This window comes from Rattus norvegicus, chromosome 18, assembly GCF_021556685.1.
Source record: "Rattus norvegicus strain SHRSP/BbbUtx chromosome 18, alternate assembly SHRSP_T2T, whole genome shotgun sequence".
Lineage (NCBI taxonomy): Eukaryota > Metazoa > Chordata > Mammalia > Rodentia > Muridae > Rattus > Rattus norvegicus.
Window position 1 is genome coordinate 3,482,353 of NC_141551.1, and position 27,648 is coordinate 3,510,000.

Below are 27,648 nucleotides of genomic sequence, written 5' to 3' on the forward strand. Positions count from 1 at the left end.
ATACATGTGGATATGCATGATGTCTCACAGGTCTCTGCGGTGCTGGTCTCATTTTTTTTCAACTAATTTTTTTCTCTGTATTAAATGGTGATTTTTCTCTCTTACAGTTCCTCTGTCATCTAAAACCCGTTGAGTCCCTCTAAAGAAATCTCATTTCCGTTATACCTTTCAATCTGGACATTGGTTATTTTCTAATCCTCTGACTAACATTCTGGATTCATTACACCTTTCCTGTGCTTGGCATAGTTTTAGCCCCATCCCTGAGCATTCTGAAAGAAATGCTTTGCAGTGTTCTGGGCTAGCTCCCACAGCTGAAGCCTTTTCTTTTCCTGCTTACGGGCCACAGTTTGCTTTTCTAAATGTCCATACCTTCTGGTTGAATACTGTGCTGCTTGTTAGATAATATGTGGTAGTGACTCTGGGTCTACCTTCCCCACGTCTCGTTATTGTAGGGTTTTTTTGTTTGTTTTTGTTTTTTGTTTTTTCACTTGTTCAGTGATCTTCCTGGAGCAAGCATAAAGTCTGTCTCTCATAACAGGCATAGATGCTGACGTCTTTACTAATATCTATATCCTCATTCTTCATGCATGTGTGACTTGGCACCTGGCGAGGACCAGTCATAAGCTGTTGTTATGAGCCAGAAATCCTTGTTTGTCTCTGCTTCTGCATGGCTGGAGAGGGCATTTGAACCTAAGGCAGTTTTCATGTCTTAGTTTGTACTTTCCTCTGGTTCTTCTGTGTGCAAACAGGCTCCCCTGGCCAGGGATGTGTGGGTATGTGTGAGTCTGTTTCACCTCTTCTGTGTGTCCCTTGGTGTAGAGGCATAGGGTGTGAGATATACAGAGGGAGGGCTGTGGAGCTCACAATGCTCTCTTACCTCCAGAACTACGTAGGTCATCAGCAAGATCACGGTGCACAGCTTGCTCCAGTGAGGCCTATAAACTCAAAACAGTAGAACTACTGGCCTCCCCTGTGCACTTATGACCAAGATGGCCTCGGGGGATTAACAATGTCCCAAACAGAGGGAGTGACTTCTAGAAGCAGCAAGCCTGATGTCTATAGCTCCCCACAGCCTGCTCTGGCTTAATCGTCACACTGAGAGAGAGCTGAGAGGATGGAATGGGGGCAGAACACCATGATTTACTCTGTTCCTACCAAGAACAAATACCTCTGGTTTCTTGTCTGCCTTTAGTCCATTTCTGAAAGCATGGACACAAAGATTTTGGATAGTGTTTTCCCAGATCTCTGCTTGTTTTGGAGACCGTCAGCTTCCTCCCTCTCTCATGCTGAAGATCTGAACCAGTCTCTCCATTCTTCTGAATGCAAAACTATTATACTACCATACTAATGCACAGACAGAGGGGGTGACATCACCACTGGACAAGCCCATCTCCACAGAAAGCAACAGCATCTGAAAACACAGACGGCTGAAGCGGGAGCTCTGATAGCCACTTCGTTAGATTGAATCCCACTCCTCCAGAGCAGCTCCTAAGTCCCTGCATCTTGACTCCTTTGGACATGAGGGAAAAGTAAGGTGCAGGAGAAGAGTGTTCACGTCAAAGCATCTGTTACCATGGTGCTTCCCACAGTGCTCCCCACTGCCGCCTTTCTGCTTCAGACCTTCGTCTGCTACCCACCTCTCTCTCATACTTCAGCCATGTCACTGCGAGACACAAAAGCTCTTCTTGTGGCAGTCCTTGTCCTGAAGGCTCACAGAAGTGCCTCCACCTGGCCTCTACCTGGTCACTTTTCCTCTACCATCTCACTGGACAGGCTGGGTCCTCTTGAGAAAGTCAACTAACCTCATAGATGCAGGGAAGAGATAAACGACTTCCTGACATACGTTAATCTATCTGAGGGCTGGAGATGCCTTGGAGAATTTTTGATCAAAATCTCTCATTTCCAGATACGTAATTAGGCTCAGGAAGTTCAGGTGCCAACTCACAGTCACCTTCTAAGAATGTGATGATGTCTTACCCATAAAACAGGTTAAAGATCTCAGAAATTATCATCTGTAAGAATGCCCAGGCGTGTGTCACTAAAAATGGTTTCCTTAAAACTCTGCTTTCTATAACCCAGACTGACAAGTCTGTGCACACAGATGCCTGAGGTAGACTTGCCTGCCCCTAAAGCCCCTCTCTCTTTCTTACCTTGGCAAAGAAGATCCAGGCCGCACACTGCCCTGGGGCCAGAATGTTTCTCAGCTTTACTGTACTGAGCATGAGAAAGAATCCCAACACTCCACTGAAAAGAGAAAACACCCTTTGGTTAGTGAGGCTATCTGCCTTCCGCCACAGCCAGTGAGCTCCTCCTCTTACACCCTGCCATGGAGACAGGGTCTCGGCCACATGCTGGCCTGGAGCTCTAAATCCTCCCACCCCCCCTTTCCAGGGAGCTGCAATTACAGGTAGATGCCATCACTCTCAGCTGGTCAAGGTCTAATTTCTAAGTATTACACAACTTCCACCACATTTGTGTTTTCTCGTACCCCTGGATAAAAGCAGCAGTTCAGAAACTAGAACTTTTATTTTTTTCCAAAGGAGAGATGAGAGAGGTTCCTAACTCTGGCTAAGTCTTGAAAGAAAAATATGCAGATGGGCACTGTTATGTTGTCAACATCAGTACTGCTCCAAAAGCTTGGGCACTGAGACTCGGTGGAGAATGCAAAACCATGTTGGTTGTCCAATAAGGTCCCTGATTTTGGTTTAGTCCCTTATTGTTTTGTCATTTGAAGGCATTACTGAGAAACAATGGGAACACCAGGAGGGGGAAGCTGGTTAGAAAAAATGTTCCCTGGGCACACCTCAGAAGCACTATTGCCCCAGTGCATCCTGGGTACACCTCAGAAGCACTATTGCCCCAGTGCATCCTGGGTACACCTCAGAAGCACTATTGCCCCAGTGCATCCTGGGTATACCTCAGAAGCACTATTGCCCCAGTGCATCCTGGGCACACCTCAGAAGAACTATTGCTCCAGTGCATCCTGGGCACACCTCAGAAGCACTATTGCTCCAGTGCATCCTGGGCACACCTCAGAAGCACTATTACCCCAGTGCATCCTGGGTACACCTCAGCAGCATAATTGCCCCAGTGCATCCTGGGTACACCTCAGAAGCATGATTGCCCCAGCCCCTTCTATCTTGCCTCTGTTTCACAAGACAGATATGACTTCCGCTGTGTACTACCACTGTTAAAGAATTGATGTGCCGGGCTGGAGAGATGGCTCAGCGGTTAAGAGCACCCGACTGCTCTTCCAGAGGTCATGAGTTCAATTCCCAGCAACCACATGGTGGCTCACAACCATCTGTAAAGAGATCTGATGCCCCCTTCTGGTGTATCTGAAGACAGCTACAGTGTACTTATATATAATAAATGAGTAAATTAAAAAAAATTTAAAAAAAAAAAAAAGAATTGATGTGCCTTACCAATGAGAAACTGCTCACTTAAAAGATTAATAGGGGGAAACCTTAAAAAAAAAAGTCTCAAGGAAGAGACAGCCTCAATTAGAAGTTTTTACTAACTTATTGGTCCCAGCCCCAGGTTATACACTGAACAATTTAAAAACAGATAGGAGACTACCTATCTGGCCACTTGGGCAGATGGAAGATATTGCTAGAATTATTTCTTAAGCACAGCAGTACTTATAAGTACGGTACAAATAAGTACAGCTTCTTTCTTTTTTTTTTCAGTGTATAAATATGCATACATAGTTTTAATGAACATTTGTTATCTGGGCTGATAATGCTCCCTCCAAGAACCAAAGACCACCTAAGAAAAACCCAAACATCAGACATTGAGAAGCCCTTTTTTTTTGTTCCCCTCCCCATCCTCCCCCCATTGCCGCCCTCCCTGCAACAATCACGTTCACTGGGGGTTCAGTCTTAGCAGGACCCAGGGCTTCCCCTTCCACTGGTGCTCTTACTAGGATATTCATTGCTACCTATGAGGTCAGAGTCCAGGGTCAGTCCATGTATAGTCTTTAGGTAGTGGCTTAGTCCCTGGAAGCTCTGGTTGCTTGGCATTGTTGTTCATATGGGGTCTCGAGCCCCTTCAAGCTCTTCCAGTTCTTTCTCTGATTCCTTCAACAGGGGTCCTATTCTCAGTTCAGTGGTTTGCTGCTGGCATTCGCCTCTGTATTTGCTGTATTCTGGCTGTGTCTCTCAGGAGAGATCTACATCCGGCTCCTGTCAGCCTGCACTTCTTTGCTTCATCCATCTTGTCTAATTGGGTGGCTGTATATGTATGGGCCACATGTGGGGCAGGCTCTGAATGGGTGTTCCTTCAGTCTCTGTTTTAATCTTTGCCTCTCCCTTCCCTGCCAAGGGTATTCTTGTTCCCCTTTTAAAGAAGGAGTGAAGCATTCACATTTTGATCATCCGTCTTGAGTTTCATTTGTTCTAGGCATCTAGGGTAATTCAAGCATTTGGGCTAATAGCCACTTATCAATGAGTGCATACCATGTATGTCTTTCTGTGATTGGGTTAGCTCACTCAGAATGATAATTTCCAGTTCCGACCATTTGCCTACGAATTTCATAAAGCCGTTGTTTTTGATAGCTGAGTAATATTCCATTGTATAGATGTACCACATTTTCTGTATCCATTCCTCTGTTGAAGGGCATCTGGGTTCTTTCCAGCTTCTGGCTATTATAAATAAGGCTGCGATGAACATAGTGGAGCACGTGTCTCTTTTATATGTTGAGGCATCTTTTGGGTATATGCCCAAGAGAGGTATAGCTGGATCCTCAGGCAGTTCAATGTCCAATTTTCTGAGGAAACTCCAGACTGATTTCCAGAATGGTTGTACCAGTCTGCAATCCCACCAACAATGGAGGAGTCTTCCTCTTTCTCCACATCCTCGCCAGCATCTGCTGTCACCTGAGTTTTTGATCTTAGCCATTCTCACTGGTGTGAGGTGAAATCTCAGGGTTGTTTTGATTTGCATTTCCCTTATGACTAAAGATGTTGAACATTTCTTTAGGTGTTTCTCAGCCATTCAGCATTCCTCAGCTGTGAATTCTTTGTTTAGCTCTGAACCCCACTTTTTAATAGGGTTATTTGTCTCCCTGCGGTCTAACTTCTTGAGTACTCTGTATATTTTGGATATAAGGCCTCTATCTGTTGTAGGATTGGTAAAGATCTTTTCCCAATCTGTTGGTTGCCGTTTTGTCCTAACCACAGTGTCCTTTGCCTTACAGAAGCTTTGCAGCTTTATGAGATCCCATTTGTCGATTCTTGATCTTAGAGCATAAGCCATTGGTGTTTTGTTCAGGAAATTTTTTCCAGTGCCCATGTGTTCCAGATGCTTCCCTAGTTTTTCTTCTATTAGTTTGAGTATATGTACAGCTTATTTCTTAAGCTGGTCAGCCAGTACTGGTGAGCAAACAGTCCATCTCACATGCTAAACTCTGCTTACCTCTAATAAGTCTGGGTAGCTACAACTTATCTTTGTGGTGTTTGGGGACAGCACACCAAAAATTCTACTTCCTTTATTGTCTGTTCTATTGAAGTTCCTCCTACCTCACAGGCCCCAAGTAAGGGAACCAGACAACCTTGGGAGACACAGAACAGGAACAAAGAGTCTTTGATATTTCACTTGTTTTTCTTAGACACCTGTCACAGCACTGAAGTCTACAGCAGTCACCAGTGAGTCAGAGTGGGGAGTTCTAGGGTCCACGTCTTTGAGGGAAGGGTTGGGGAGTCAGGCAGTCAGTACTCTGAGATACCTCTTGGTGGCTAAGAACCAACATCACAGGGTGTTTGTCCAGTCTCCCAAAACTTGTCCTTGTCTTTTGCCCTGTCCTCTCCACCTCTAGCTAAGAGGCATGAGCGAAGCCTGTCCCTTGGCACAGAAGCAGGCAGGATGAGCTAGTTTCCGTGGCTTAGAGACAGCCTTCCCTCCCACTGCCTGACTCGTTAGTGCATAAATAATTCCTTTTTTATGGTTTACCATAATTTAATTATTTCCTATTGCAACTTATTTTAGCTGGGCCATTTGTCCTGGTTCAGAAATTAGCAGGCTTTTCAAGTGTACAGCACCTTACCCAGATTCTCGTGTCATTACCTTGTTGCATATTTAGATCGTTTCTAACTCTGCTCTGACGGTTAGTGTGAACTCAGCCTCCCATTTAAACACTCATCACCTAACTTCCATGGAAAGGCGTCTCTGTTTTTAACTATTTCATCTTTATCGTCCTCCTTTCGGCTCATCCACCCCTTGATATGGAGAATACCCCCCTGAAAATGAGGGAGAATCCCTGAAGTGAAGGATCCTGGGAGAAAGAGAGATCTGTTTCAGGGGTCTCTGGGTTATGGCTATCTCCCATGACCCCCTGAGTTTCCCAGGACCTCCTGAAGAGAACACTCCTAGTCTGAGATATGGCAACGGAGGAACCATTAAAACGATGGGGGAATTTTACACATTTTTAAAAAGGTCAGTTTTGTACTGAAGTCAGGAGGATAAAATAATTACAGAGAGTTAAGGAAATTCCAGCAAAGATCAATTGCTCTTTAAAATAAAAGGGGCTGACCTGACATGTTGAGTTAGGAGAAAGCTGTTGATTACAGAGGGGCAGAAAAATAGCCAGAATGTGTCTGCACAACGCCAACACCAGGGAGCTGTGAAGGTGCTGTTCTGCTCCAAATAACCAAACTGGTATTGACCACGACCCAGAGCATGCTTGCCCATACCACCAGACCATCCTACCCGAGAGATGCCTGAGCAGCATGGGTCACAATGTGAAAGCTCGGCTGGTGGATAAGTGAGCAGGCCAGGCTAGACAGACTGACAGGAGCTGGGAGAGCAGACAGGAACATTGCTGGGGCTCTTCTGAGGGTGATACAGGAACTGTTCCAAGGCTCAAATGCAGAATGTCTATAATAATGCCCCCATTGCTCCAACGCCCCCTCGGAACATGATATACCCACTCCAGAAGCAGTGCTTGGCTTTTCTGATTCCTTCCTGGGTTTGTCTGTTTGTTTATTATTTCTCCTCCATGTGTCCATGTGCATCTTGGCACTGGAGTTACAGAGGGTAGGAGCTTCCAAGTGGTACTGGGAATCAAACCTGGTCCTTGGTGACACATACTATTAGCCAACTCTCCAGCCCGTACACATCAACTTTTTATCTATTTACAAAAATAAATGGATACCATTTTCTGTGTGGGAACAACAGTCTAACTTTTATACATAGTTGTGAAGATTTCGGTTTCATTTTGCTTTGTGACTAATGACAATGGCACTTAACTATGCACAGGCAGTATTCTAAGTACACACTTGCATTGATTATACTGTAAGACAAGTATAGTGATTATTGCTAGGTGAGTAAAAACAAGTTAAAAACTTGCTTAAGATTTCTAGACAGAAGCAGGAGTCTACATTAATAGTTTTCAGACTTTTCTTATAGCTGCCCTGAGCAGGTACTAATAATGACAACATTTCCTGGGCCAGGCAGGACGCTTAGGAGTTTACAAAGACAGAGCCCCATGTTGGTATGTTCTATGTTATAGTTGGGGATTGGAGGGGGGGGGGAACACCTTGAAAGAATTTGAATAATCTGCCCAGTGGGCCACACAGCTAGCCACCACTAGTCCTGGATGGCCCACACAACCCTCTACCATGGCAAGATACAAGCTTAAGACTGCCTCCGAGTCTTCCTATTATCTAGAGATGGTGGAGCGGGGTGTGTGCTCATCCGATTGGTCTCCACCCGAGTCCTTCCAAAGGCTCTATACTGATAGCGTCTATATGCCCCTTTCTATCATGTGCTTCTGAGACTTAGAGTTCCACAGAAGGTTTTGCAGTTGCCTTTGCAAGAAGGAAACCAAGCTGAGAGGACACAAAGTCTCTCAAACTGAGTCAACCTCATTAGTTTTGTACATGAAAGTTCTGTGTGAGGGCTGGGAAGGAGAGAAGGCAGGCAAAGTGCAGCTCCTCAGCGGGCTTGAAAACTATGGTCCTGGGTGAGGCATTGCGACAGGCCAGGCTCTGCGGGACTTAAGCTGGCACTGAGCAGCTGTGAGTGTTCAGTGATGACCTGCTGGTGACAGAAGATGCACCCCTATTTGCTTCTGCAACCCACTCGATTTACCGTTATTACTGTAGAGATGAAGCCACAGCTAACAGCACAGAGAATATACATAACTTGGCTCAAGATTACCTGGCACAGCAGCTGCCGTAGAAGCTGTAGAAATACAGGAATGGAAAGTCCATGGCATGGAAGAGGTCACCTAAGGAGTACAGGAAAAGTGATAAGGTGGTCCACACAGCTCCCTCAGGTCCCCCAACCCAGACTCAATGTCTCCTGCACAGTACACTCAGCCCTCTGGCTGCCATGTCCCTAAGACTCTTCTGTTGTCTCCTACTAAGAACGATGTGAAATGTGGTGGTTTATCTCTTACACCCTGTACCAACTCTGAGAGGTTCTATTATCCACACTCTAACGGATGCCCAGAGAAGAGACGTGGCTAAAACTGTGTAAAACTGTGGGACCATAATGTTAACCCAGGTCAACCCAGACCCTAGATCTTCCCTTTAGTGGCCAGCAGTCACACAGGGACAGTGTCAGAGGAAAGGTCCCTCTAAAGATGCTTTTCCTCCTTTTGTTTAATTACTGCACAAACAGCACAGGGCCCAGGGCAATCGTGACCACTCGGTTCAGTTTACAGCCCAAAGGGTACATTTGTTTCTCGTGAAGTAAGTTCATTCTTTTAGTTCCATTTTTAGTACAAGAGGAAATAATCACACATATTGGCTGTTTCTGGAATTTGAACTTGGTTACAAACAAGAAGTCAGGAGATTAAAAAAGCAGAAACCCTTCCAAAAATGACTCAAGGAAAGGAATTAAGCATTTCAACAGTAGACAGCTTAATCCTTCCAAATCTGGAGTTTCTGCAGGAGCCTGGCTCTCCAGAGGACTGGGCTCTGGTCAGGGTCTGTTTTGCATAGCCTGGGGGACTGGGCTGATGTTCCTAATTATTCCCCGCTAAAGAGCTTGCTGTAAGAGCTATTTCCTTCACTACACACAGCTCCGAGTCAAGATTTCACAGACACTCAGAGGGCACACGCAGTAATCTGGGTTCCATCAGCAGAAACATGCGTGCGGCCATGCACATACACACACAGGCACACATGCATGCATTTCAGAACAAGACTCAGGGGACTGCTACACTTCTATATAAAGCCTCCTATGTGAACTCAAATGGTTCAGCTACCTATTAGTTCCAATTCTATACCTCTGACCATTTGGATGTCTTAACAGTGGAGAGATCTTCACTTATGCACATATATGTCTAATAAAGAGGTCTGAGGGATTTAGTTGTTTTGTTTTTTTCTTTTTCTTTTTCGGGAGCTGGGGACCGAACTCAGGGCCTTGCGCATGCTAGGCAAGGGGATTTAGTTGTTAACTCAGCCCGTCAAAGGTCAAGGACTCGCCTTTGGGTCAGCACTCCACAGAATGTCTTCCACCTTCCAATAGAACCTGTATTAGGAATGTCTCAGCCCTCCAGCTACCACATCCTGAAGAATATTCTATTGCCTCCTGCTAAGAATAAAGAATAAAGCAGCCTGTTTTGTGCAGAGCCTTGTGTGAAATGTGACTGTCTCTTACACTTATCTCTGTAGTAACTCCGAGAGGTTCTATTACCTTGACTCCATCTGAAGCCCAGAGAAGAAACACGGCTAAAATTTTCTAATTGTTTAACTGTGGAACCAGAATGTGCACCCAGGTCAGCCCACACCTTAGATCTTCCTTCAGGGGGCAGCATCCACACAAAGGACAGTTTCAGAGGAAAGGAGCCTGCCTTTACCTGCCAGTTTCAGATCGAGTGAATAATGTACCAGGCACATAAAAGAACACCGAAAGAACAGTCTTTTTCTGAAGAGGAGTGACAACCAAGACAACCCTGGCACTATGGACTGCGAGAGAGGCTGAGGCCCTGCTCAGCCATGGAGAATCTGTGCTGTCTCTTCTGCAGCTGCTGCTTCTTGGCCTCTGCCCAATCTGCCTCCCAGTGTGTGAGGAACTGCAGTGCAGTTAGGGAGATAATGAGGAATGGCAGAAAGGGCTAAGAGTTAAATCCAGGACCTTGAGAGCTCCTGGATGTACCCATTTTGCCATAAATGTTCCCTCTGGGTAAGCTGGCGAGGGTACATGGGTAATATTTATAGCCTAGCCCAGGCTTGGGGAGTCTAAAGAACAAGAAGAATGGCCTGGGACAGACAGGGAGAGGGGGGAAATAAAGAAAAATATACAGCCCTAAGGAACTTGCGATCTAGATGAGTTGGGCTTTGTCACAGCAACAGGAAAGAAACTAAGACACTGAACTCCTGTCACTGTTCATACCATAGGCCTTACTGTCTTGGTGATCTGCTCTAAGAAATAAACATAAAGCACTCAACTATTCCTGAGGGACTTTGAAGCAATGGGCTGCTACTCGTGGTTGTATAGGTTAGTTTCTGCACACTTCTGAGGATTGTGTACAACTCATACAGACTCAGCTCAATGGAAAACTTCATCGCTGCTAAGCTTCGACATCTGTGGAATTCCCCAAATCAGAGACAGGAGAGGCAGACATTCCTAAGGCATCTTGATACACAATTCGTAAGAACTCTAAGAAAGTGAGAAACAAGATCTTTGTGACCACACAGAACACTTTTATAAAACAAATAAAGCTTGCAGCTAAGGAGATGGCTCAGTCAGTAATGGGCCTGCCACACAAGCACCGTGCCTTCTCATAAAACCCAGGAGCATGGCAGGTTTGTAATCCTAGGACTGGAGAACAGAGGCAGGCGACCCTTTAAGGTTTGCTACCTGCTAGCTGGCCTGGCTGAACTGTCAAATCCAGATAAAAGTGAGCGATCCTGTCTCAAAAGAGCAGTGTGGATGATGTCCTGAGAAATGACACTCGGTCTGCCTGTCCTTTATTCACACACTCACACGTGTGTACATCCCCACGCATATTAACATGCATCAATATGTATGCATACATGCACACACACACAAAAGAAGGCACCTTCACATTACACAACACACAGACTGGCAGTGTGGCTTACAATGTCGCTGCTCAGGAATTAGATCATGAACTTGCTTCTAGTACACACAGAAGAATCCAGCTCCTTCTGGACTGCTGCCAACGGACATATCCATTCATCACTCCACACCTACCCTTGCCAGGGCTTTAGAGCTCAGACAACTAGGATTCTGGACACTGAAGTTTGCAGGCATTTATTTCCTAGGGAGCCTCAGCTGTCTACAGCAAAGGAAGTCGAGGTTATCCCTGCTGTAGATGTAAGAGGTGCAGCCAAACATTAGCTCTGCCAAAATCCTTCTCATGAATGAAATGACATCACTTTGGTTAATGTGAAGTCACACACAGGACTCCTCTTGTATAACAAGCTTACAGCACATGCTTATACATACATGGACAAACAAACACATGAACAAACACGCATGTGTGTGTGAGCGCGCACACACACACACATACACACACACACAATCAGTTCTAGGAACTGAACCCAGAGCTCACACATGCTACCCAAGTCTCTAAGTCTCTACCACTAAGTGACACATACGCGCTCCTACAAACATAATTTAAAGAATTACTCTCTTTCACGGTGACCACACTCCAAATCAGCTCTCAGATCAGAGTTTTTTTTTTTGTCTCTGACGCACTTTCTGACTGAGATATAATTCACACCATAATTCACTCATGCCTTGAAATGTCTACTTTCTGGGTTTCAGGATGCTCACAGCTGTGTGAGCATTTCAAGTGGAAACTTAACAGTTCCTTGGAAAGTTGTTTTGCTGGGGCAAACATGTGAAGGGACGATTCACTGAAGCAGACCCAGGAGAGAGGGTGTTCTGCTAAATCAAGGACGTGAAAGGATGAAAGATTCTTCGCTAACGACATGCATGTACTGGTCCACCTTACACTGCATAGTTGAGCTGCATTTGTCAGGACGCCATAGAGAGAAACGCATCAGAAACTTCTGGTGGCGTGCTGCAGTTTGTTCCAAGGACTCGGGCTGATTGCACGCAGGTGCTGAGGCAAGAGCCACGCTGAGGCAGGGCACATGGAGGACACGTGATGTCTGGAGGGCATAAATAGGACTCCACAGAGTGACAGAGAGAAGGCTTGGCTTGCCATACAGCTATCTGTGCAATGCTTGTGTGTCTTGTGTCTTCACGGATCTTCGCTTCTCTAACAGAGGAACAGCCGAGAATTTCTCCTGGTGTTCCTCCAGGTCCCTCCTACTGACTGAAGCCAAGACTGAGGCCTGGCTGTCTCTGCTAGGTCCTGTCACCCCTACTGCTAACCCGACTCTACCAAACTGTACAGCTGGTGTATCCGTGAGGTGTTTGCGAGTAGATCACACGGCCACTGCCTGCTGACCCGTGAACTGAACTGCTGATTTCCAGACAGCACAGATGAGAGTTGCTCCAAAGAATCTTTCTAAACAGGTCCACGTCCCCCATTTCCTTTCTTTTCCACTATCTCTGGTGGTTGGTGGGTTACAAGGAAGATTAAAGTGTTTAAAAAAAATCATTAAAATAAGGTTTGAAAAAATTAAAGCTATAATCATCGCTGTCTAGTTGTAGAATATCAGTATTTCTTAGGAAAAAAAAACTGATGCTCATTTAAGAGAATTCTTCTGTGTGAGCCATTCCATACTCTCAGGCTGCCGACGCACACAGGAGAAACACATCCAAGGTACTGTCATATGGACCTGAAAACTTAAGTAACGCAAGTCAAAAAGGGAGGGGGGTCAATGGCCAAAACAGATAAGCTATTCATTACCAGCATATCTATATTTGAAAGCTGCAGGATAAAAGACCAAAACAAAAGCAGCTTCAGAAGGCAAGCCACAGAAATGTCTAAGACGTGTACTCACTCAAACGCTCAGGACACGCCACAATGAGCAGGGCCCCAGGAAAGCAGAGACTAAAGGGAACTGAGCACAGGTCGATGGCCTCAACTCTAGGTTCTCCTGCTGCACACCAGCTCTGCCTCCTCTTGGTCATGGGATTTAACCCTCGGAGTTCCAGCTCCCTCCCTTGCAAATTTTGGTAGCTCCTGGGATAACTGTTAAGATGCCTTCCAACTATGATTACTGTGTGACAGATTTAAAATCATAATCCCTTAGCTGCAGGACAAACAGGCTCACTGGATTGATATTCATTCTATCTATCTATCTATCTATCTATCTATCTATCTATCTATCTATCCATCCATCCATCCATCCATCCATCCATCCATCCATCCATCCATCCATCTGACAAATCCACTGGGACTACCTCAGGAAGTAAAACAGGGGAACCTGCAAGTGGACGTTTCCATTTGAAAGGCAGGGGTGCACATTAAAGATCTGTGAGGCCAAAAGCACGTGAAGAGTCATGACGGCAACACAGACAACAGAAAACATTTAATGCTGACACTTCTGTAGGTGTGTTGTGCTTTCTATATGTGAAAACGGGAAAGACATTCAGCAGTGTCCTAGTTAGAGTTACCATTGCTGAGACAAAACACTGTGACCAAAAGCAAGTCCCTCAAAACTCATATTCAAGGTTAGTCTACCCTGTGATGTAAAAGGAGGCATAAAACCAACCAACCACAACAACAACAGAAAAGAGGTGGCGAGAAGCAGGGACTTTGGGAGATGAATTAGGATTTAAAAAGGTAAGGGGGTGCATTACCCACACATAATTTAATACTTGTAGATTTATTTTCTTTCTTTCTTTCTCTTGGTTTTTCTTCCCCTCTGCCCAAGACAGGATGTCTCTGTGTTTCCTTGGCTGACCTAGAACTCACTCTGTAGATCAGGCTGGCCTCGAACTCACAGAGACCCATCTGCCTTTGCCTCCTGAATGCTGGGAATTAAAGATGTGTGTACCACCAACACTGGTAGATTTATTAAAGATGTGTGTACCACCAACACTGGTATCCTCTATTCCACAGGATAGAGACCAGACGAAGCGCACAAGCACAAACTCCTTTTCTCTCCCATGTGCCACTGTGGCTGACCTTTGAGACTGCCTGTGCCAACGACTTGTCAGAAATGAAGGTAGTTTTAATGTGATAGATACTTAAGGCCTGGGGGATATCTCAGTGCATGGTGCATAAGCATGAGGACCCAAGCTTGATTCCCAGAACCCACCTAAAAAGGCTAGACACAATGGTGTCTAATTCTAATTCCAGACCTAGAGAGGCAGACAGGATGATCCTTGGGGCTTTCTGGTAAGCCAGCCTGGCCTAACTGACAACCCCGGGCCACAGACAGTGCCTATCTTAGAACACAAGGTAAAGCTTGTCTGTCCCCTGGCTTCCACCTCCGCACAGAAGCGTATAGGTACAGAAACATAAAGCACAATGCACACCTAATGCAAGACTCTACCTTGAGGACTGGCTGCTTCCTGAGCTTCTGCATTTGCTCCTCTTGCCAGCATGGCTGCACCATGTAAATCTCTCTCAGCCTTTCACTGTTACTTACCTCCTTACTTAAGCCACTGACTGCTGGCAAAGCCTAGTTTAGTGAGCTGCTAGGACCCAGGCTCTGACCCTAAAAACCCTAGTAACCAACTAAGAAAGTCTCACTGGAAGTGGTCCTGTAACCGTGGGCCACAACTAAGAAATAAAATGTCTCTTTTCAAAAAAATAATTCAGTCAGTCTGCAGTTTTGCATTATTAGGAACAGAACACAGACTAATAGGACTTCAAACCTTTCAAAGTAAAAAACAGACAAAGCTGCACGACAGAGCACAGCGTTAGGGAAATTCCTAAATTGGGATGACAATGTTAGAGCAACTGAGGCAGCAACAAAGTAAAAAGAATTTGAGAACGGATTTTTACTCCAGCACTAAAAAGATTAAGTAGTATATAAAAGAAATTATGTTAAAATGATGTCATCAGGGCTAACAGGATGACTTTGAGGTAAGCACTTGCAACCAAGTCTGACTACCCACGCCTGACACTCAGAACCTATGTCAGAATCAACTGCTGCTGAACATTGTTCCCTGACATCCACATGTCTGTCTGTCTGTCTGTTTGTCTCTCTCTCTCTCTGTCTCTCTCTCTGTCTCTCTCTGTCTCTCTCTCTCTGTCTCTCTCTGTCTCTCTCTGTCTCTCTCTCTGTCTCTCTCTCTCACACACACACACACACACACACACACACACACACACACACACACCCCACATGCTGCAGTTTTATTCAACCATAAAGGAGAACATTATGTCAAATGAACAGCATTAGAGATCTTCATATTAAGCAAAACAAGTCAGACTCAGAAAGACAATTGTCACTTTTTTTCTCATATGCTGATTCTAGGCTTCTGTCTTGGGGTTTTACTGTTGTTAACAGACACCGTGACCAAGGTGACTCTCATAAGGACAACATTTCCCCGGGGCTGGCTTACAGGTTCAGTCCATTATCATCAAGGCAGGAGCATGGTAGCATCCAGAAAAACATGGTGCAGGAGGAGCTGAGAGTTCTGCGTCTTCATCTGAAGGCTGCTAGGAGAAGACTGACTTCCAGGCAGCTGGGATGAGGGTCTTAAAGCCTACACCCACAGTGACACCTACTCCCATCACTTTTTCCAACACTACTCCACATTTTTTCCAACAGGGCCCAAGCATATTCAAACTACCACAGCTTCAAAACATACAGAGTTACATACATGACATGAGAGTGTGAGGGAGACTGTCGGGGGCAGAGGGACGAGGAGACTGAGGGGGCGGTACAGAGAGGACAAGGGACGGCAGGACTGAGGTAAAGAGCTGTGGGAAAGTGTCACTAGAGAGCCTATTATTCTGTAGGGTAATTAAAAAGTTCAAAGTTCAAAATATAATAAAACAACAGGGATAAGAATAAATTCATGGGGCTGGTGAGATGGCTCAGTGGTTAAGAGCACTGGCTGACCTTCCACAGGTCCTGAGTTCAATTCCCAGAACCCACATGGTGGCTCACGATCATCTAAAGGGGGATCCGATGTCCTCTTCTGGCATGGGCACGAACATGTGACAGAGTACTCAAACATTAAATAAATAAATAAAAATGTTAAAAACAGAATACATTGACGGGCAATAAATCCACATGGGGCATTTTTTTGCCTTCCTATTCTACAGAGCTGGGATCAACCCAGGGGCTGTCCATGCTAGGCAAGTGTTCTACCACTGAGCCACATTCCCCGCCCACCAATTGGGTGAAATGTAGTTGCAAATCAGTAGACTATTCACATCCTCCAGTCTCTTACAGAACGCCTTCAGAGCTCTAAGGAGGTTCAGACTCCTGGTTTTGAACAAGGATTAGAAATAAGCACGAGAGTGGCTTACCTGTGGGGTGAGACGCAAACGCCAGGAGTACCATGCTGAAAACAAAACAAGCAAAACACAGCAGAACAGTTAGGAAAGCTTTCTTCAGCACACATCCAACACCTAAAAATGCATTTAAAAATACACATTTCCACCCAATTTTACCAGTTAACGTTACCTGAAAGAAAGCTGACTACCCAAGCTGGTCTTTCTGCTTAAACCCAGATCCCGAATGATTGGGAATGGCTTATGACTTGGCAAGAGGGCTGTGTTGGTTTGAATAGGTTTGTCATCCATAAACTCATGTGTTTAAATGCTTGGCTACAGGGACTAACACTATTAGGAAATGTGGCCTTGTTGGAGTAGGTGGGCCTTGTATGAGGGGGTGTGTCACTGTGGGGTGGGCTTTGAGGTCACCTAGGCTTAGGCTCTGCCCAATGTGGTATTCTAGCTTCCTCCTGGCTGGCTGCCCGCAGAAGACAATGTCTTCCTGGCTGCTTTTGGACCAGATGTAGAACTCTCATTTCCTCTAGCACCATGTCTGCCTGCATGCTGCCGTGCTTTCCACCATGATCATAATAGACTGAACTTCTGAAACTGTAAGCCAGCCCCAATTAAACACCTGCCTTTCTAAGAGTTGCCTTGGTCATGGTGTCACATGCATGGTTCACAGAAAGAAAACCCTAACTAAGGCAGAGGCTCATGCCTGGGACAAGGGTTTCATGTCCTTCCTTCATTTATTACTTTCCTTGGCCCTGGCTGGCCCTATTATACTGTCCATTTAATGTATAATTATTATTTGAAAGCTAAACAATGCAAGTTCCAAAGTTCAAGTAGGTTGCAAGCTAAAAGCTAACGGTTGGATGGGAGCTAAGGATATTTTTGTCATAAGATGAGCTGTGTAAAGAGTAGTTAAATTTCCAACTGACTCCCTCACAAATTTACCCATCTTCCCACCACATAGCCTAAGACTGCCTGAGCCAATGCTCACTAGATGCCAAGTGGTGAGGAATGTGAAGGAGTGTTCCTCTGATGTGGCCATACTCCATCTTGGCACTACATCCTTCCCCCTGGAGCCTCTCCATCTCCCTGCACTCCCAGTGCTCCCTGAGCCCAGCTGCAAAGGGCTGAACTCCCACCTTCTGCAGCTTCTAGCAGAACTCCATGTCATCCAGCAATGGATCTAATTACAGGGTAGGAATAAATAGTGCTAAGTTCAGGAGTTGGGATTGCAGGTACGGGAAGGCCTGCTCGGGCTCTAACAAGGCTGTAGGACAGAACAGTCCAGCATCCTGACTCACATCACAATCCCCAAGGATAGCATCTGGGCATTTCTGATTTTCCAAAATCAAGTTGAACCTAGGGTTTCATGATGCTAGTCGTTCTAATGAGCTGTATTTTAATCCCTGCCTTGTGCTTTTGCTTTTTTAAAACTGGGATTTCTTAGAACGATGGAGATAGGAAGAGAAAAGGCTTATGAAAAAGGGGAGGAGTTCAAGCCCTATGTCCCATTATTCAAGAATCTGTAAGTTTGTAAGACAGGATTTACACGTTCACACACACACACACACACACACACACACACACAAAGCATGAACTACATGACACTGCAGAACTGGCTTAGTCCTCTGCATGGGCTTTGTACATCTTCCGCATGGGCTTTGTACATCTTCCGCAGTCTTTAAGTGTACAGCCTTCATTACTTTAACTTGTAATCCTCTTTTGCTTCTAACTTTAGGAGCATAAAACTTATTGCTCCCATGGCAGGACATGGAAACCCCTTTTCCAAGCCAACATGTCTTCTAGGCCCTGCCACGGTACCTTAAATACTATCAGGATCATTCTATTAGGTTAAAAAAATTGAGTTGACTCTTCAATCCTCACTAGGAATTTCACAAAGCCAGCCTTACCCCATACTTGTGCTGTGCCATCCTGGGGACCAGAACCGTGTCTCACTCATCTCGGGGTCACAAGCAGTCAGGCACACAGCTGAAGCTCAGTATGGGTTCTAACAGACTCATCACCTCTGAATGTATTTGTGGTAAGAATGTGTCTGAAGAGAAATATAACTTGAAACCCCTAAAATTATAAATTGCATGTAGTATAAAAAAGATGTAACAATATAAAAATTATGCTAATAATTTATTATGAATGGCAGACCTTTTAAAAAAACCTACTTCTTGATGAAATGTTTACTGAGTGCCAATATGTGTGTGTGTGTGTGTGTGTGTGTGTGTGTGTGTGTGTGTGTGTGTAGTCTATGGTGTATGTGTGATATGTGTCTCTGTGACCCTGTGTATGGTATATGTGTCTGTGTGTATGTATGTCTCTGTGTGTGTGAGTGTGTATATATGTGTGGTATGTAATATGTATGTGTATATGTATGTGTGTGTATGTGTGATGTATGTGTGTGTAGTGTATGGTATATGTGTAATATGTGTCTCTGTGTCCATGTGTATGGTATATGTATACATATTATGTTTCTGTGTGTGTGAGTGTGTGTATATGCATGGTATGTAATGTGTGTGTGTATGTGTATGTATGTGGTGTGTGTGTGTGGTGTGTTTCTGTGTATGGCACTGGGGATTGAACCTAACATATACATGCAAGTGTCCTACTGCCGAGTTATACCTTCAGCTCTATTTTTATTCTTCAGTTTTAGAGATAAAGTCTTACTAAGTTGCTCAGGCTACCCTTGAACTCACCAAATAATCTTGAACTTGGGCTCACTCTACCTCAGTCTCCTTAGTAACTGAAAATAGGCCTGAGCCATTAAGCACAGTGTTCTAGCATCGGAATGAAACATACATCAGCTGAGGAAATGAAGTGGGAAGATACAGGGGAGCCGTGGTCTCCACACTCTAGCCTGCATGCTGCACCCCCACCAAGCTCATTTACAGGCTTATGCATAGTCTTACCTGAGAACAAGGAAGTAGAGAATGTGTTAGCAACATTACAGTAATAATTCTGTATTTTATACATTGGAGGAACTCAGATTAGAAGAATTCAGAATACAAGGACACCCTCATTTACTGCCTAAATTCTCCAAATGCAGACAGAAGGCACACCCATACTTAGAAGTTTCCGTTATTTTTAGCCCTCTACCAACCGCTCCCTGAATGAGGCCACAGCCTTATTCATCTGTCTGAACTGCAAGGGCAGCGCTAGCCCTCTCCTTATTCTACCCTGTACCTTCTCAGAGGGAAGAGCCATATGGTATTAATCTCTGGGTCCCAAGTGTACTGGTATAAGGCACAATACAGGGGCTCAAAGTGGTGCTGATGCAGTTAATCGCCCCTGGGTGTATCTGTGGTGACCCAAGAGTCAGAGTCAGGAGCAAATGCACTGTCAGTGAAGCAGATTATCTGTCAGAGATGGAGAACCTTCCGCTTGCACATCTCTTAAAATACTGAGAGAGCAAATGAATCTCTGCCCTGGCAGGCAGTGCTCCAGGCTGGCCCAGACAGAACAACCCATTCATCTGAGTAGAGTGCAGGGTCCTGGATGCGGATTTCCCAGCACCAATCAGCGGTGGCCAGCTGAAAAGTGGTCCTGGTCCTGATTCAGCTCTTCACCACTTTACTCATGAAAAAGGTCTGGACAGAGTTGGTGCTTCACGGGAGTCTGAGTCTGCCTCAACCTCAGCCAGAAGTCCAGACATCAGTGTCATAGGCAATGGCATCTAACAGCGACGGAGGGAGAGAGGGAGGGAGGGAGGAAAGGAAGAAGGCGGGGAAGGAGGGAGGGAAGGAGGAAGGGGACAGAATAAATGGCCGTGTCTCACAGAGGCTCATTTTCTACGCTGCTGTACCTTGGTTGCATGGCACGTCTTCTGTGCAGAACTGCATACTATGACCCAACATCTGGGAAGTAACTGGGCATTGGGTTCAATGCCCAGTGCATGCTGGGTACTTTACCACTGAACTGTAGCACTGAGGGACATTTTTAAACACCAAGATCTTTGGCATTTTGGGGAAAAGCATCTTAAATCCCAGCCAGTAGCTGAAAGGTAGAGATAGGCAGATCCCAGGGGCTCTCTGCCCAGCAGCCTAGCTGAGACAGCAAGCTCTAGTTCAGAGAGGCAGACAGCAAAGGAAGATTCCAGACACTGGCCTCTGGAATACTCACATGCATGCACACACGCGCGCGCGCGCGCAAAACACACACACACACACACACACACACACACACACACACACAGCACCAGCCAGTAGGTAGCAAACAGCTGTGCTCAGGGTGAATTTTACATTCAACAGTGTCTGGGGGGCTGGAGAGATGACTCAAGTGGTTAGTGTGTACTGTTCTTGCAGAGGATCTGAGTTCAGTTCCTAGCACCCATGTCAGGGGATGCACAGATACCTGAAACTCTGGCTCCAGAAAATGTGACTCGTTTGCCCTCTGCCACTACTTGTTCTCATGTGTGTGCACATATGAACACACACACACACACACACACACACACACACACACACGACTAATTAAAGATCAAAATAGTACAGGGTGTATTAATAACTGCTGGGTTGAGCTGTCCAACAGGAGCTTTTCTCTGAAAACGGAGCCACAGTGAATGCTGAATGTTGTACGTCAAGTAACTGCCACCTCAAGTGCTAAGGGACATATCTAACCTGGTGCCCTCACTGAACGTCTGTATGTAGGTGCAGGCACACTTGGATCCCCAGTCAAGTCTGGAGTGTACACCCTGAGGCACTACAGTGCAACAGGACAGCCCCACCCTCTGCAAGGCACACACAGGAATCCATGTGTCATACTTAAAAATTTATAAATTAATCCTCGGCTATGACTACCCACCTTAACAAACACACCATGAAAACCACCTTAGGTCTGGATTAAAATGAAGAGTCCTGAGAATGTCTGAAGCTTCCTATCAAAGGGATCTGGCCTATGGCTCTCTGCTCTATAAACTGAGGGGTGTGTGTGTGTGGGGTGTCTCTGTGTGTGCATGTGTGTGGTGTGTGGTGTGCGGGTGTTTGTTGTGTGAAGATGGAGGAGGTGAGGGAGATGGTCAGATAAGACAGGCATTAACCACAGGAGCCAAACTCAGGGCCACTTGAATAAGGGATTCAGGATTCAGTCTAGAAGCAAAGGTTTGGGCACTAGGAAAAATATCCCTCACCCTCCAGGGGGAAGGGTCAGACCCTCTGAAGCTCAAGACCAAACAGGCCTTGCAAGGCTTAAGGGTAGGCCAACCATTTAGATTCTTCAGATTATGATCAACACACAAAATTTAAACCTGCTCCTCCTAGCAGTCAGTTTGCCTAAAACTCTATAATCAAAATAGTGCTGGAAAACTCTATAGTCAAAATAGTGCTGGAAAACTCTATAGTCAAAATACTGCTGGAAAACGAAACCATATCTCCAGGCTTAGCAGGATATACATTTCCCTTGAAAACTGTAAATAAAGTCTTACCTGAATATGTAGTTTAAGTACTGCTGGTCAATGTCACTGAGAAATGAGACAGAGAAAAACTCATGAAATAATGGAAGGAATTTTTTAAGTCTATAAATGGTCATTATCGTCTACTAATAAATTCTACCTCTAAGTTATTGATTTCATAAACTATCAAAGGAATACTTCATATTCTAGATCAATTTTTTTGTCATTTGACCCGAAATAACATTTTAAATTCCATATAACTCATTGAACATGAAGCCTTCCCCCTACATTCTGGTCTCTTTGATTTGGGAAGGTATTCTGCAGGTTACCAAAAGCGAAATGTGGACGCCAATCCGGCCACAAAATCTTTGACCTACAATCTGTCCTGCCTGCAGGATCTGCTAACGCAAAGATGGCACTGTCTGATGTGATTGTGGCTTACTCCATGAGAAGAAGCCCTTCCCAATACTGTGTGAATAAGAGAACTAGAGACTAGATACCCAGAGACCTAGGGTAAAAATCAACAAAACAAAATGGAGGGATTCCAATGACATTCTGCTACACTCATAGTGCAGTGGCCTGTACAGCCATCATCAGAGATGCTCCCTTTGCAGCACACGGGAACAGATGCAGAGACCTACTGCCAGACACTACTCAGGGAGAGTCTAAATGTGGGGTTTCCATGAAATTCCTCCCCTCAGAGTTGAGAGAGTCCCATGTCAGAGGAGGCAGAAGGACTGTAAGCGCCAGAGAACAGAGGAGAAACAGGGAGAACACGGCTCTGAATCAACTAGGCAAGGTGCGGATGCTCTCACAGAGACCGAAGCAGCAAGCACAGGGCCTGTGTGGTCTACGCTAGGTCCTCTGTGAATATATTATAGTCGTGAACTGCAGTGGAATGCAGGTGATTGTCAAGGAAGCAGAAACACAAATTCCAAACCTTTATTGGGGTTAAGCATCGATGGACCCACTCGTCTTGAGCAGACAGTTGCTACTTCAGTACAAATACACATCCTGCCCGTGAATGCATTGGCTACTCTCAAAGGAGGGACTGCTATCAATTCTATCCACTATCTCAGACCGTGGGACTCACTGGCTTCCAGGGCTGGCACTCTTAGCAGATGGGAATCCAGGGCCAGCAAGATGGCTCAGGTGAAAGTGCAGCTCTCTCGGCCCTCAGTCTGCTCTCCACAGACAGAGAGACAGAACTGATGGAAGAGGAGAGAGCTACACACTAACCATGGCACGGGTACATCTCACATATGCATCACACACACACACACACACACACACACACACACACACACACACACACACACGATTTCTTTGTAAAAATACAGAATACTCAAATAAATTCAAAACTCAGCTAAAGACTTTTATCTTAGTGTACATGTGGTAGATGCTCAAACTCTAAGAATCACATGTATGTTATTCATTCAGACTCAAATTGAAGTGAGCATCGTACACTTTGTGTGGCTTTTTTTCTTTCTTTCTGGGACATGGGTTTTCCTATGGAGCCCAGTGTAGCCTTGAACTCTCAATCTTCCAGCCAAAGAGGAATTAATTAATGGTCTTCCAAACCACACCTGGCTCTGCTGGCTCTGGCTGCAGAAACATTCAAAGAAAAGGCAACCTGAGGAGTGAAAGTCACAGGGACAGACAGAGACTAAATTACCCTGGGGTCACAGGGATGGGGCCTTTGTAAGATTCAAACTTAAGGACAACAGCTGCCTTAGGCAAACGCCAGGTGGAATTTAGGATAACACCCAGTTTCAGGAAATGAGCTAACCGCCCTTAGCAGGGGTCCTTCACCACCCCTTCTGCGTGCCAAAGATAGTTCCCCACCAAGGGCCTCCAATTAATTCAAAGGACAATAGGCGGCCACCAATGAATTCAAAAGGTAATAGGCCCCACCATCCACCAATGAGAAATAACCAACTCATGCTGTAACCTAAAGCCTATACCCTGAAATAGTATAAAGGGTGTGGCTTTTGTTCTTCAGGGTCACCTCTGTCCCGATTACAGGGTCACCCCAGTGCACTGGATCATTAAACCTCTTGCTTATTGCATCGATCTCCATCTCTGTGTCTCTGTGAGTGGGACCTCCTGGACATAGGGCTCAGAGGGCTTTTCTCGAGTCTTACACCTTTTCATGGAGTTCACAGGGATGGGGCCTTCACATGGGGGTCACAGGGACAATTCCAGGTACCCCCACACCCAGAGGCCAGCTGGCCAGTCTCAGGCTCCAACTGTGTGGAGGCAAAAATTCTTTTTTCTTTCCTTTCCTTCTCTTTTTTTTCTTTACATTCACTAAGGCTTTTCATTGGCTACTTACAACAGACCGGAAACTAGAGAGACTTTCCGATATAAGCTGAGTCAGGTTTTAGGGACTGTGAAAACAAGAACACAGAAGCTGCCCTTCTGTTAGATGTAGTGAGAAGGCTAGGCTGACTCCATGACAGGCTTCAAAATGCCAGTTAAGAAGACTAGGCCTAAATATGTTTCCAAAAACTGGGCAATTCCAGCCAAGTCCAGGCCTCAGAAGCTGCCCCGCCACCTGGCCTGAGGCAAGGACAATGGGTCAACGGCAGTTTCCAGACTTCCTTAGCTACTTCCTCAGCAACAGTTTCCAGACCTCCCCCAGCAACAGTTCCAGACCCAACACTCAGAAAATGGAATGTCCATAGAGATGGACCCAACAGATTAACACAGAGGTGACCTATCCTGCAATCTCCTTCTGTGCTTTAACTCAGGCCTGCAAGCGCACTTGGCTGTCTCTCTATTCTGGTAATGGGAGACCCCAGCATGCTGGACTTCTGCAGAACAAAACACTCTTTGCATTTGCGTACTATTTATGTCCAGGGTATCATTCTTTGGCAAATGATGGGCCCTCACAGTTGGCAAGCAGCACCAGAACAGCTGGGCCCTTGAACAGCTGGGCAGATGGCACATCCTTCACTAAATGCTCATCCAAATGGCTGTGCTTAAAGGATAGGAGACTTCCTTGCCTCTAGCACACATTGCTGAAGGTAGGGGGTAACAGGCCTAAAAGTGTCCCAATCCGCAACAAGAAGGATGCTTTGGAGGCCATCACTTTCCTAGCTGCATCTCCAGTTAGAGGGACGACTTGTATCACGTGTAGGTCTCATCTCCTCCCAAATGTTAAGAGCTTACCTTAGCACAGTAGGCTTCCGGGACCTCCTAAGTATTTTGTAAGAACCTAGACATGAAGAGACACCAGTCACTGACACTGTGTAAGGAGCTGGCTCCAGGCTCCCTCTCCCTGTTTCACACTCTGATAGGCAGAGGTCAAGAGCAGGGATGAGGGATGCACTTCAGCCCAGCAGGGGCGCTTTCAGAAATGACCTCAGTGGTACTCATTACAGGCAGGTCTAGTTTCTTCCCATGATGCATGTGGAGAACAGAAACGCCCAAGATTCCCAATTGCAACCAAAATCAAACTGTCTTTTAATTTCACCTTTTTGGATTTTTGTTTGCTACTGGAGTAATTTTATACAGGCCGTTCTGAGTGTTAGGTCTCAAAGCCCATATATGCAGAAATGAGCCCAAGCGGGACTTGGATTTCTGGTGGTCAGGTAAAAGCAAACGTTCCTCTGGAACTTGTGAAGTGAGCTTTTCTTTCCCCAAAGGAGCCCCTCCCCCAAGCTGCTCATCCTCTTTATGACATCTCCCTCTCTGGCGGTCTCTGGCGCTTGCTCTGCTCTGCTCTGTCTCTGGCTACCTCTACTACACCCTCCCACTTCCCTAGCCCTGGCCATGACCAACCTGCCTTCCTTTGTCTCTGCTCTGGACTCTTCCAGATGCCTCCGGTAATAAATTAACCCTTGCTCCTGCTGGAGTGGCCATGCCAGCAGTCACTCTACTGAGTCCCCTCACAGACACTATTTTTAGGAAAGACCGACCATCATTCCAGACAAAACCCAAGCAGGCATTGTGGCGCGTGCCTGGCGATCCTTCCTTCCTAGCACTTGGGAGGCAGAGGCAGGGGGGTCTCAGTGAGTTCAAAGCCAGCCTGGTCTACAAAGACAGCCAGGGAAACCAATCTCGAAAAACAAAGATAAACCCAAACCAAGGAGAGTTTGGCACAAAAGAGAATTATGCTGTAAAATGGAAATATTTGAGGAAAAGTTCAAAGCAGAAAAAAACAAAATCTGAAAGATGTCCATTTTGCTTTAAATATGAAGATATTTTAATTTTCCTGTTGTCCAGGATCACTAGAAATGACTCCAGAGTAGGAGCTTAGTAACCTCCTCTCTTGTTTAAGAAAAGACTTTTAAACACTTACCTACACAAAAGAAGTGGATTAGAGCCCAGAAATATCCATCTGGATCAAACTGTAAGACAGGATTAAAAAGGCAGGGTCAAGCTACAGCAAGCAGGAATTTTTACGGCAGTCAGGAATCAGACAGCAAAGAGAGCTGAAGGCTCCAGAGCTCCTGGGGCTTAGAATCAGGTCATTTCCCACCCAGAGGCCCTGTACCCTACTCCGCCACCACCCGATGTGTCTGTCTGTCATGGTAAAGAGTGGGATCTAAGCCTGGATGGAGACAGCTGCTGTTCCTCCCTTAAGAGATGACCTGGCTGTGTGCACTGGGATGCCAGGGCTGCACTACCACACCCAGCTTGTGTTTTCTAACTCGGACGCTGGAAATCCAGACTCGGTCCTCAAGTACTTAGCCAGCGAGCCAGTGCTCTTGCCCGTGCTGTGAGACATTAAAGGAGGGAAACTACTCAAAGCACTGGCGTGGAGCTTGCTGTGAGGCAAGTCGTGTAAGTGTTAGTCCTTCCTGCTTGCAGGGACTCCCTAGCCTCAGTGTTCCCCGGCTGAACCCTGACCTCTCTGTGCTACAGTGACCTGTTGTCTTAGTCTGTTTCCCTCCCCTTTGCGTTAAATGTCTCCAAATTCTGCTGGAACGGACTGGTGTCTGTATCCTTGGAGCCTCCGTGCCTAACACTCAATAGAGTCTTACTACTAGGGGAGTAAGGAGGAAAGGTAAGAAAGAAAAATGATTTACCCAAAAAAGGGTAATTGTTGAGGTTTAGTCTCGTTATATATTGCATGTTAAATACTGGCCCCCAAGATCTGGATACCCACCGACCCCACCCCCAACATGCACACACACACACACACACACACACACGCACACACGCACACACACACACACGCACACACGCACACACACACACACACACACACACACACACACACACACACACACGCGGAGATCCTCAGGGACAAGGAGATACTCACATACACCAAGTGATACTATATAACTTTGCTCCTTAATTTAAAACTACTGGTTAAATGCCCACAGCCTATAGCTGGCTAAGACAGGTAGGCAGGGCTTCAGTTCCTAAGCTTGGAGTCTGAAGGAGAGACCACAAGAAGAGAGGAGAAGCCATGGGGTAGGTAGATTGTGAGAACCGGGCCATGAGGGTTGACCAGTTAGGGTTGGAGCAGCCCAGGCAGAGTGTGGCAAGTTATGTATCAGGTTATTGCTAGGAAAGTATACGAAATAGCACAGAGGGTTGATACCTGCCCAGCTCTAATGCATTTAAGGCTTATTATAAATATAAAGGTTTTGTGTCTTTCAGATAGAAACCCTCAGTTGATATTCACCACAATGATGAGGTGATTACTAGGGCTGAAAGGGGTCTCTGAGTGACTCAGAGGGTAAACTACATCCGGCACAGCACAGGTGTGGGATCAAATGTTCCTGAGGCACTTACACCCCTGCACTCCTCCAGGAGCCATTGCTCCAAGGCCTGGAGAAATAGCAGGCGGAGACACTAGGCAGCCGTCCTGATAGCTTTTGCACGTCTTTGGTTGGCCATGCCATTCTGGTTCTAAAAGAAAGAGAAGTCGAAGCACCGTACATCTGTGTGTGCTTCAGAGAGCAAGGGGGTCTGTGAAAATACCAAGTTCACC

The 27,648-nt window shown here is 45.8% G+C and overlaps 1 protein-coding gene across 7 annotated transcripts in view; it reads right to left on the bottom strand.

The window, feature by feature from the left end:
* Positions 1 to 27,648, bottom strand: part of Slc35d4 (solute carrier family 35 member D4) — a 144,082-nt gene that overhangs the window by 75,394 nt on the left and 41,040 nt on the right. For all 7 annotated transcript variants that reach the window (XR_015642457.1, NM_001432538.1, XM_087593497.1 and 4 more), the window contains 6 exon segments: positions 26,005 to 26,053; positions 24,873 to 24,918; positions 21,732 to 21,767; positions 16,325 to 16,359; positions 8,158 to 8,227; positions 2,151 to 2,244 (listed from right to left, as the gene is read on the bottom strand). Coding sequence is in view for 6 of the 7 variants with exons in the window: in NM_001432538.1 (NP_001419467.1) it covers positions 2,151 to 2,244; positions 8,158 to 8,227; positions 16,325 to 16,359; positions 21,732 to 21,767; positions 24,873 to 24,918; positions 26,005 to 26,053 (330 nt within the window). In the remaining variant the exon portion in view is untranslated.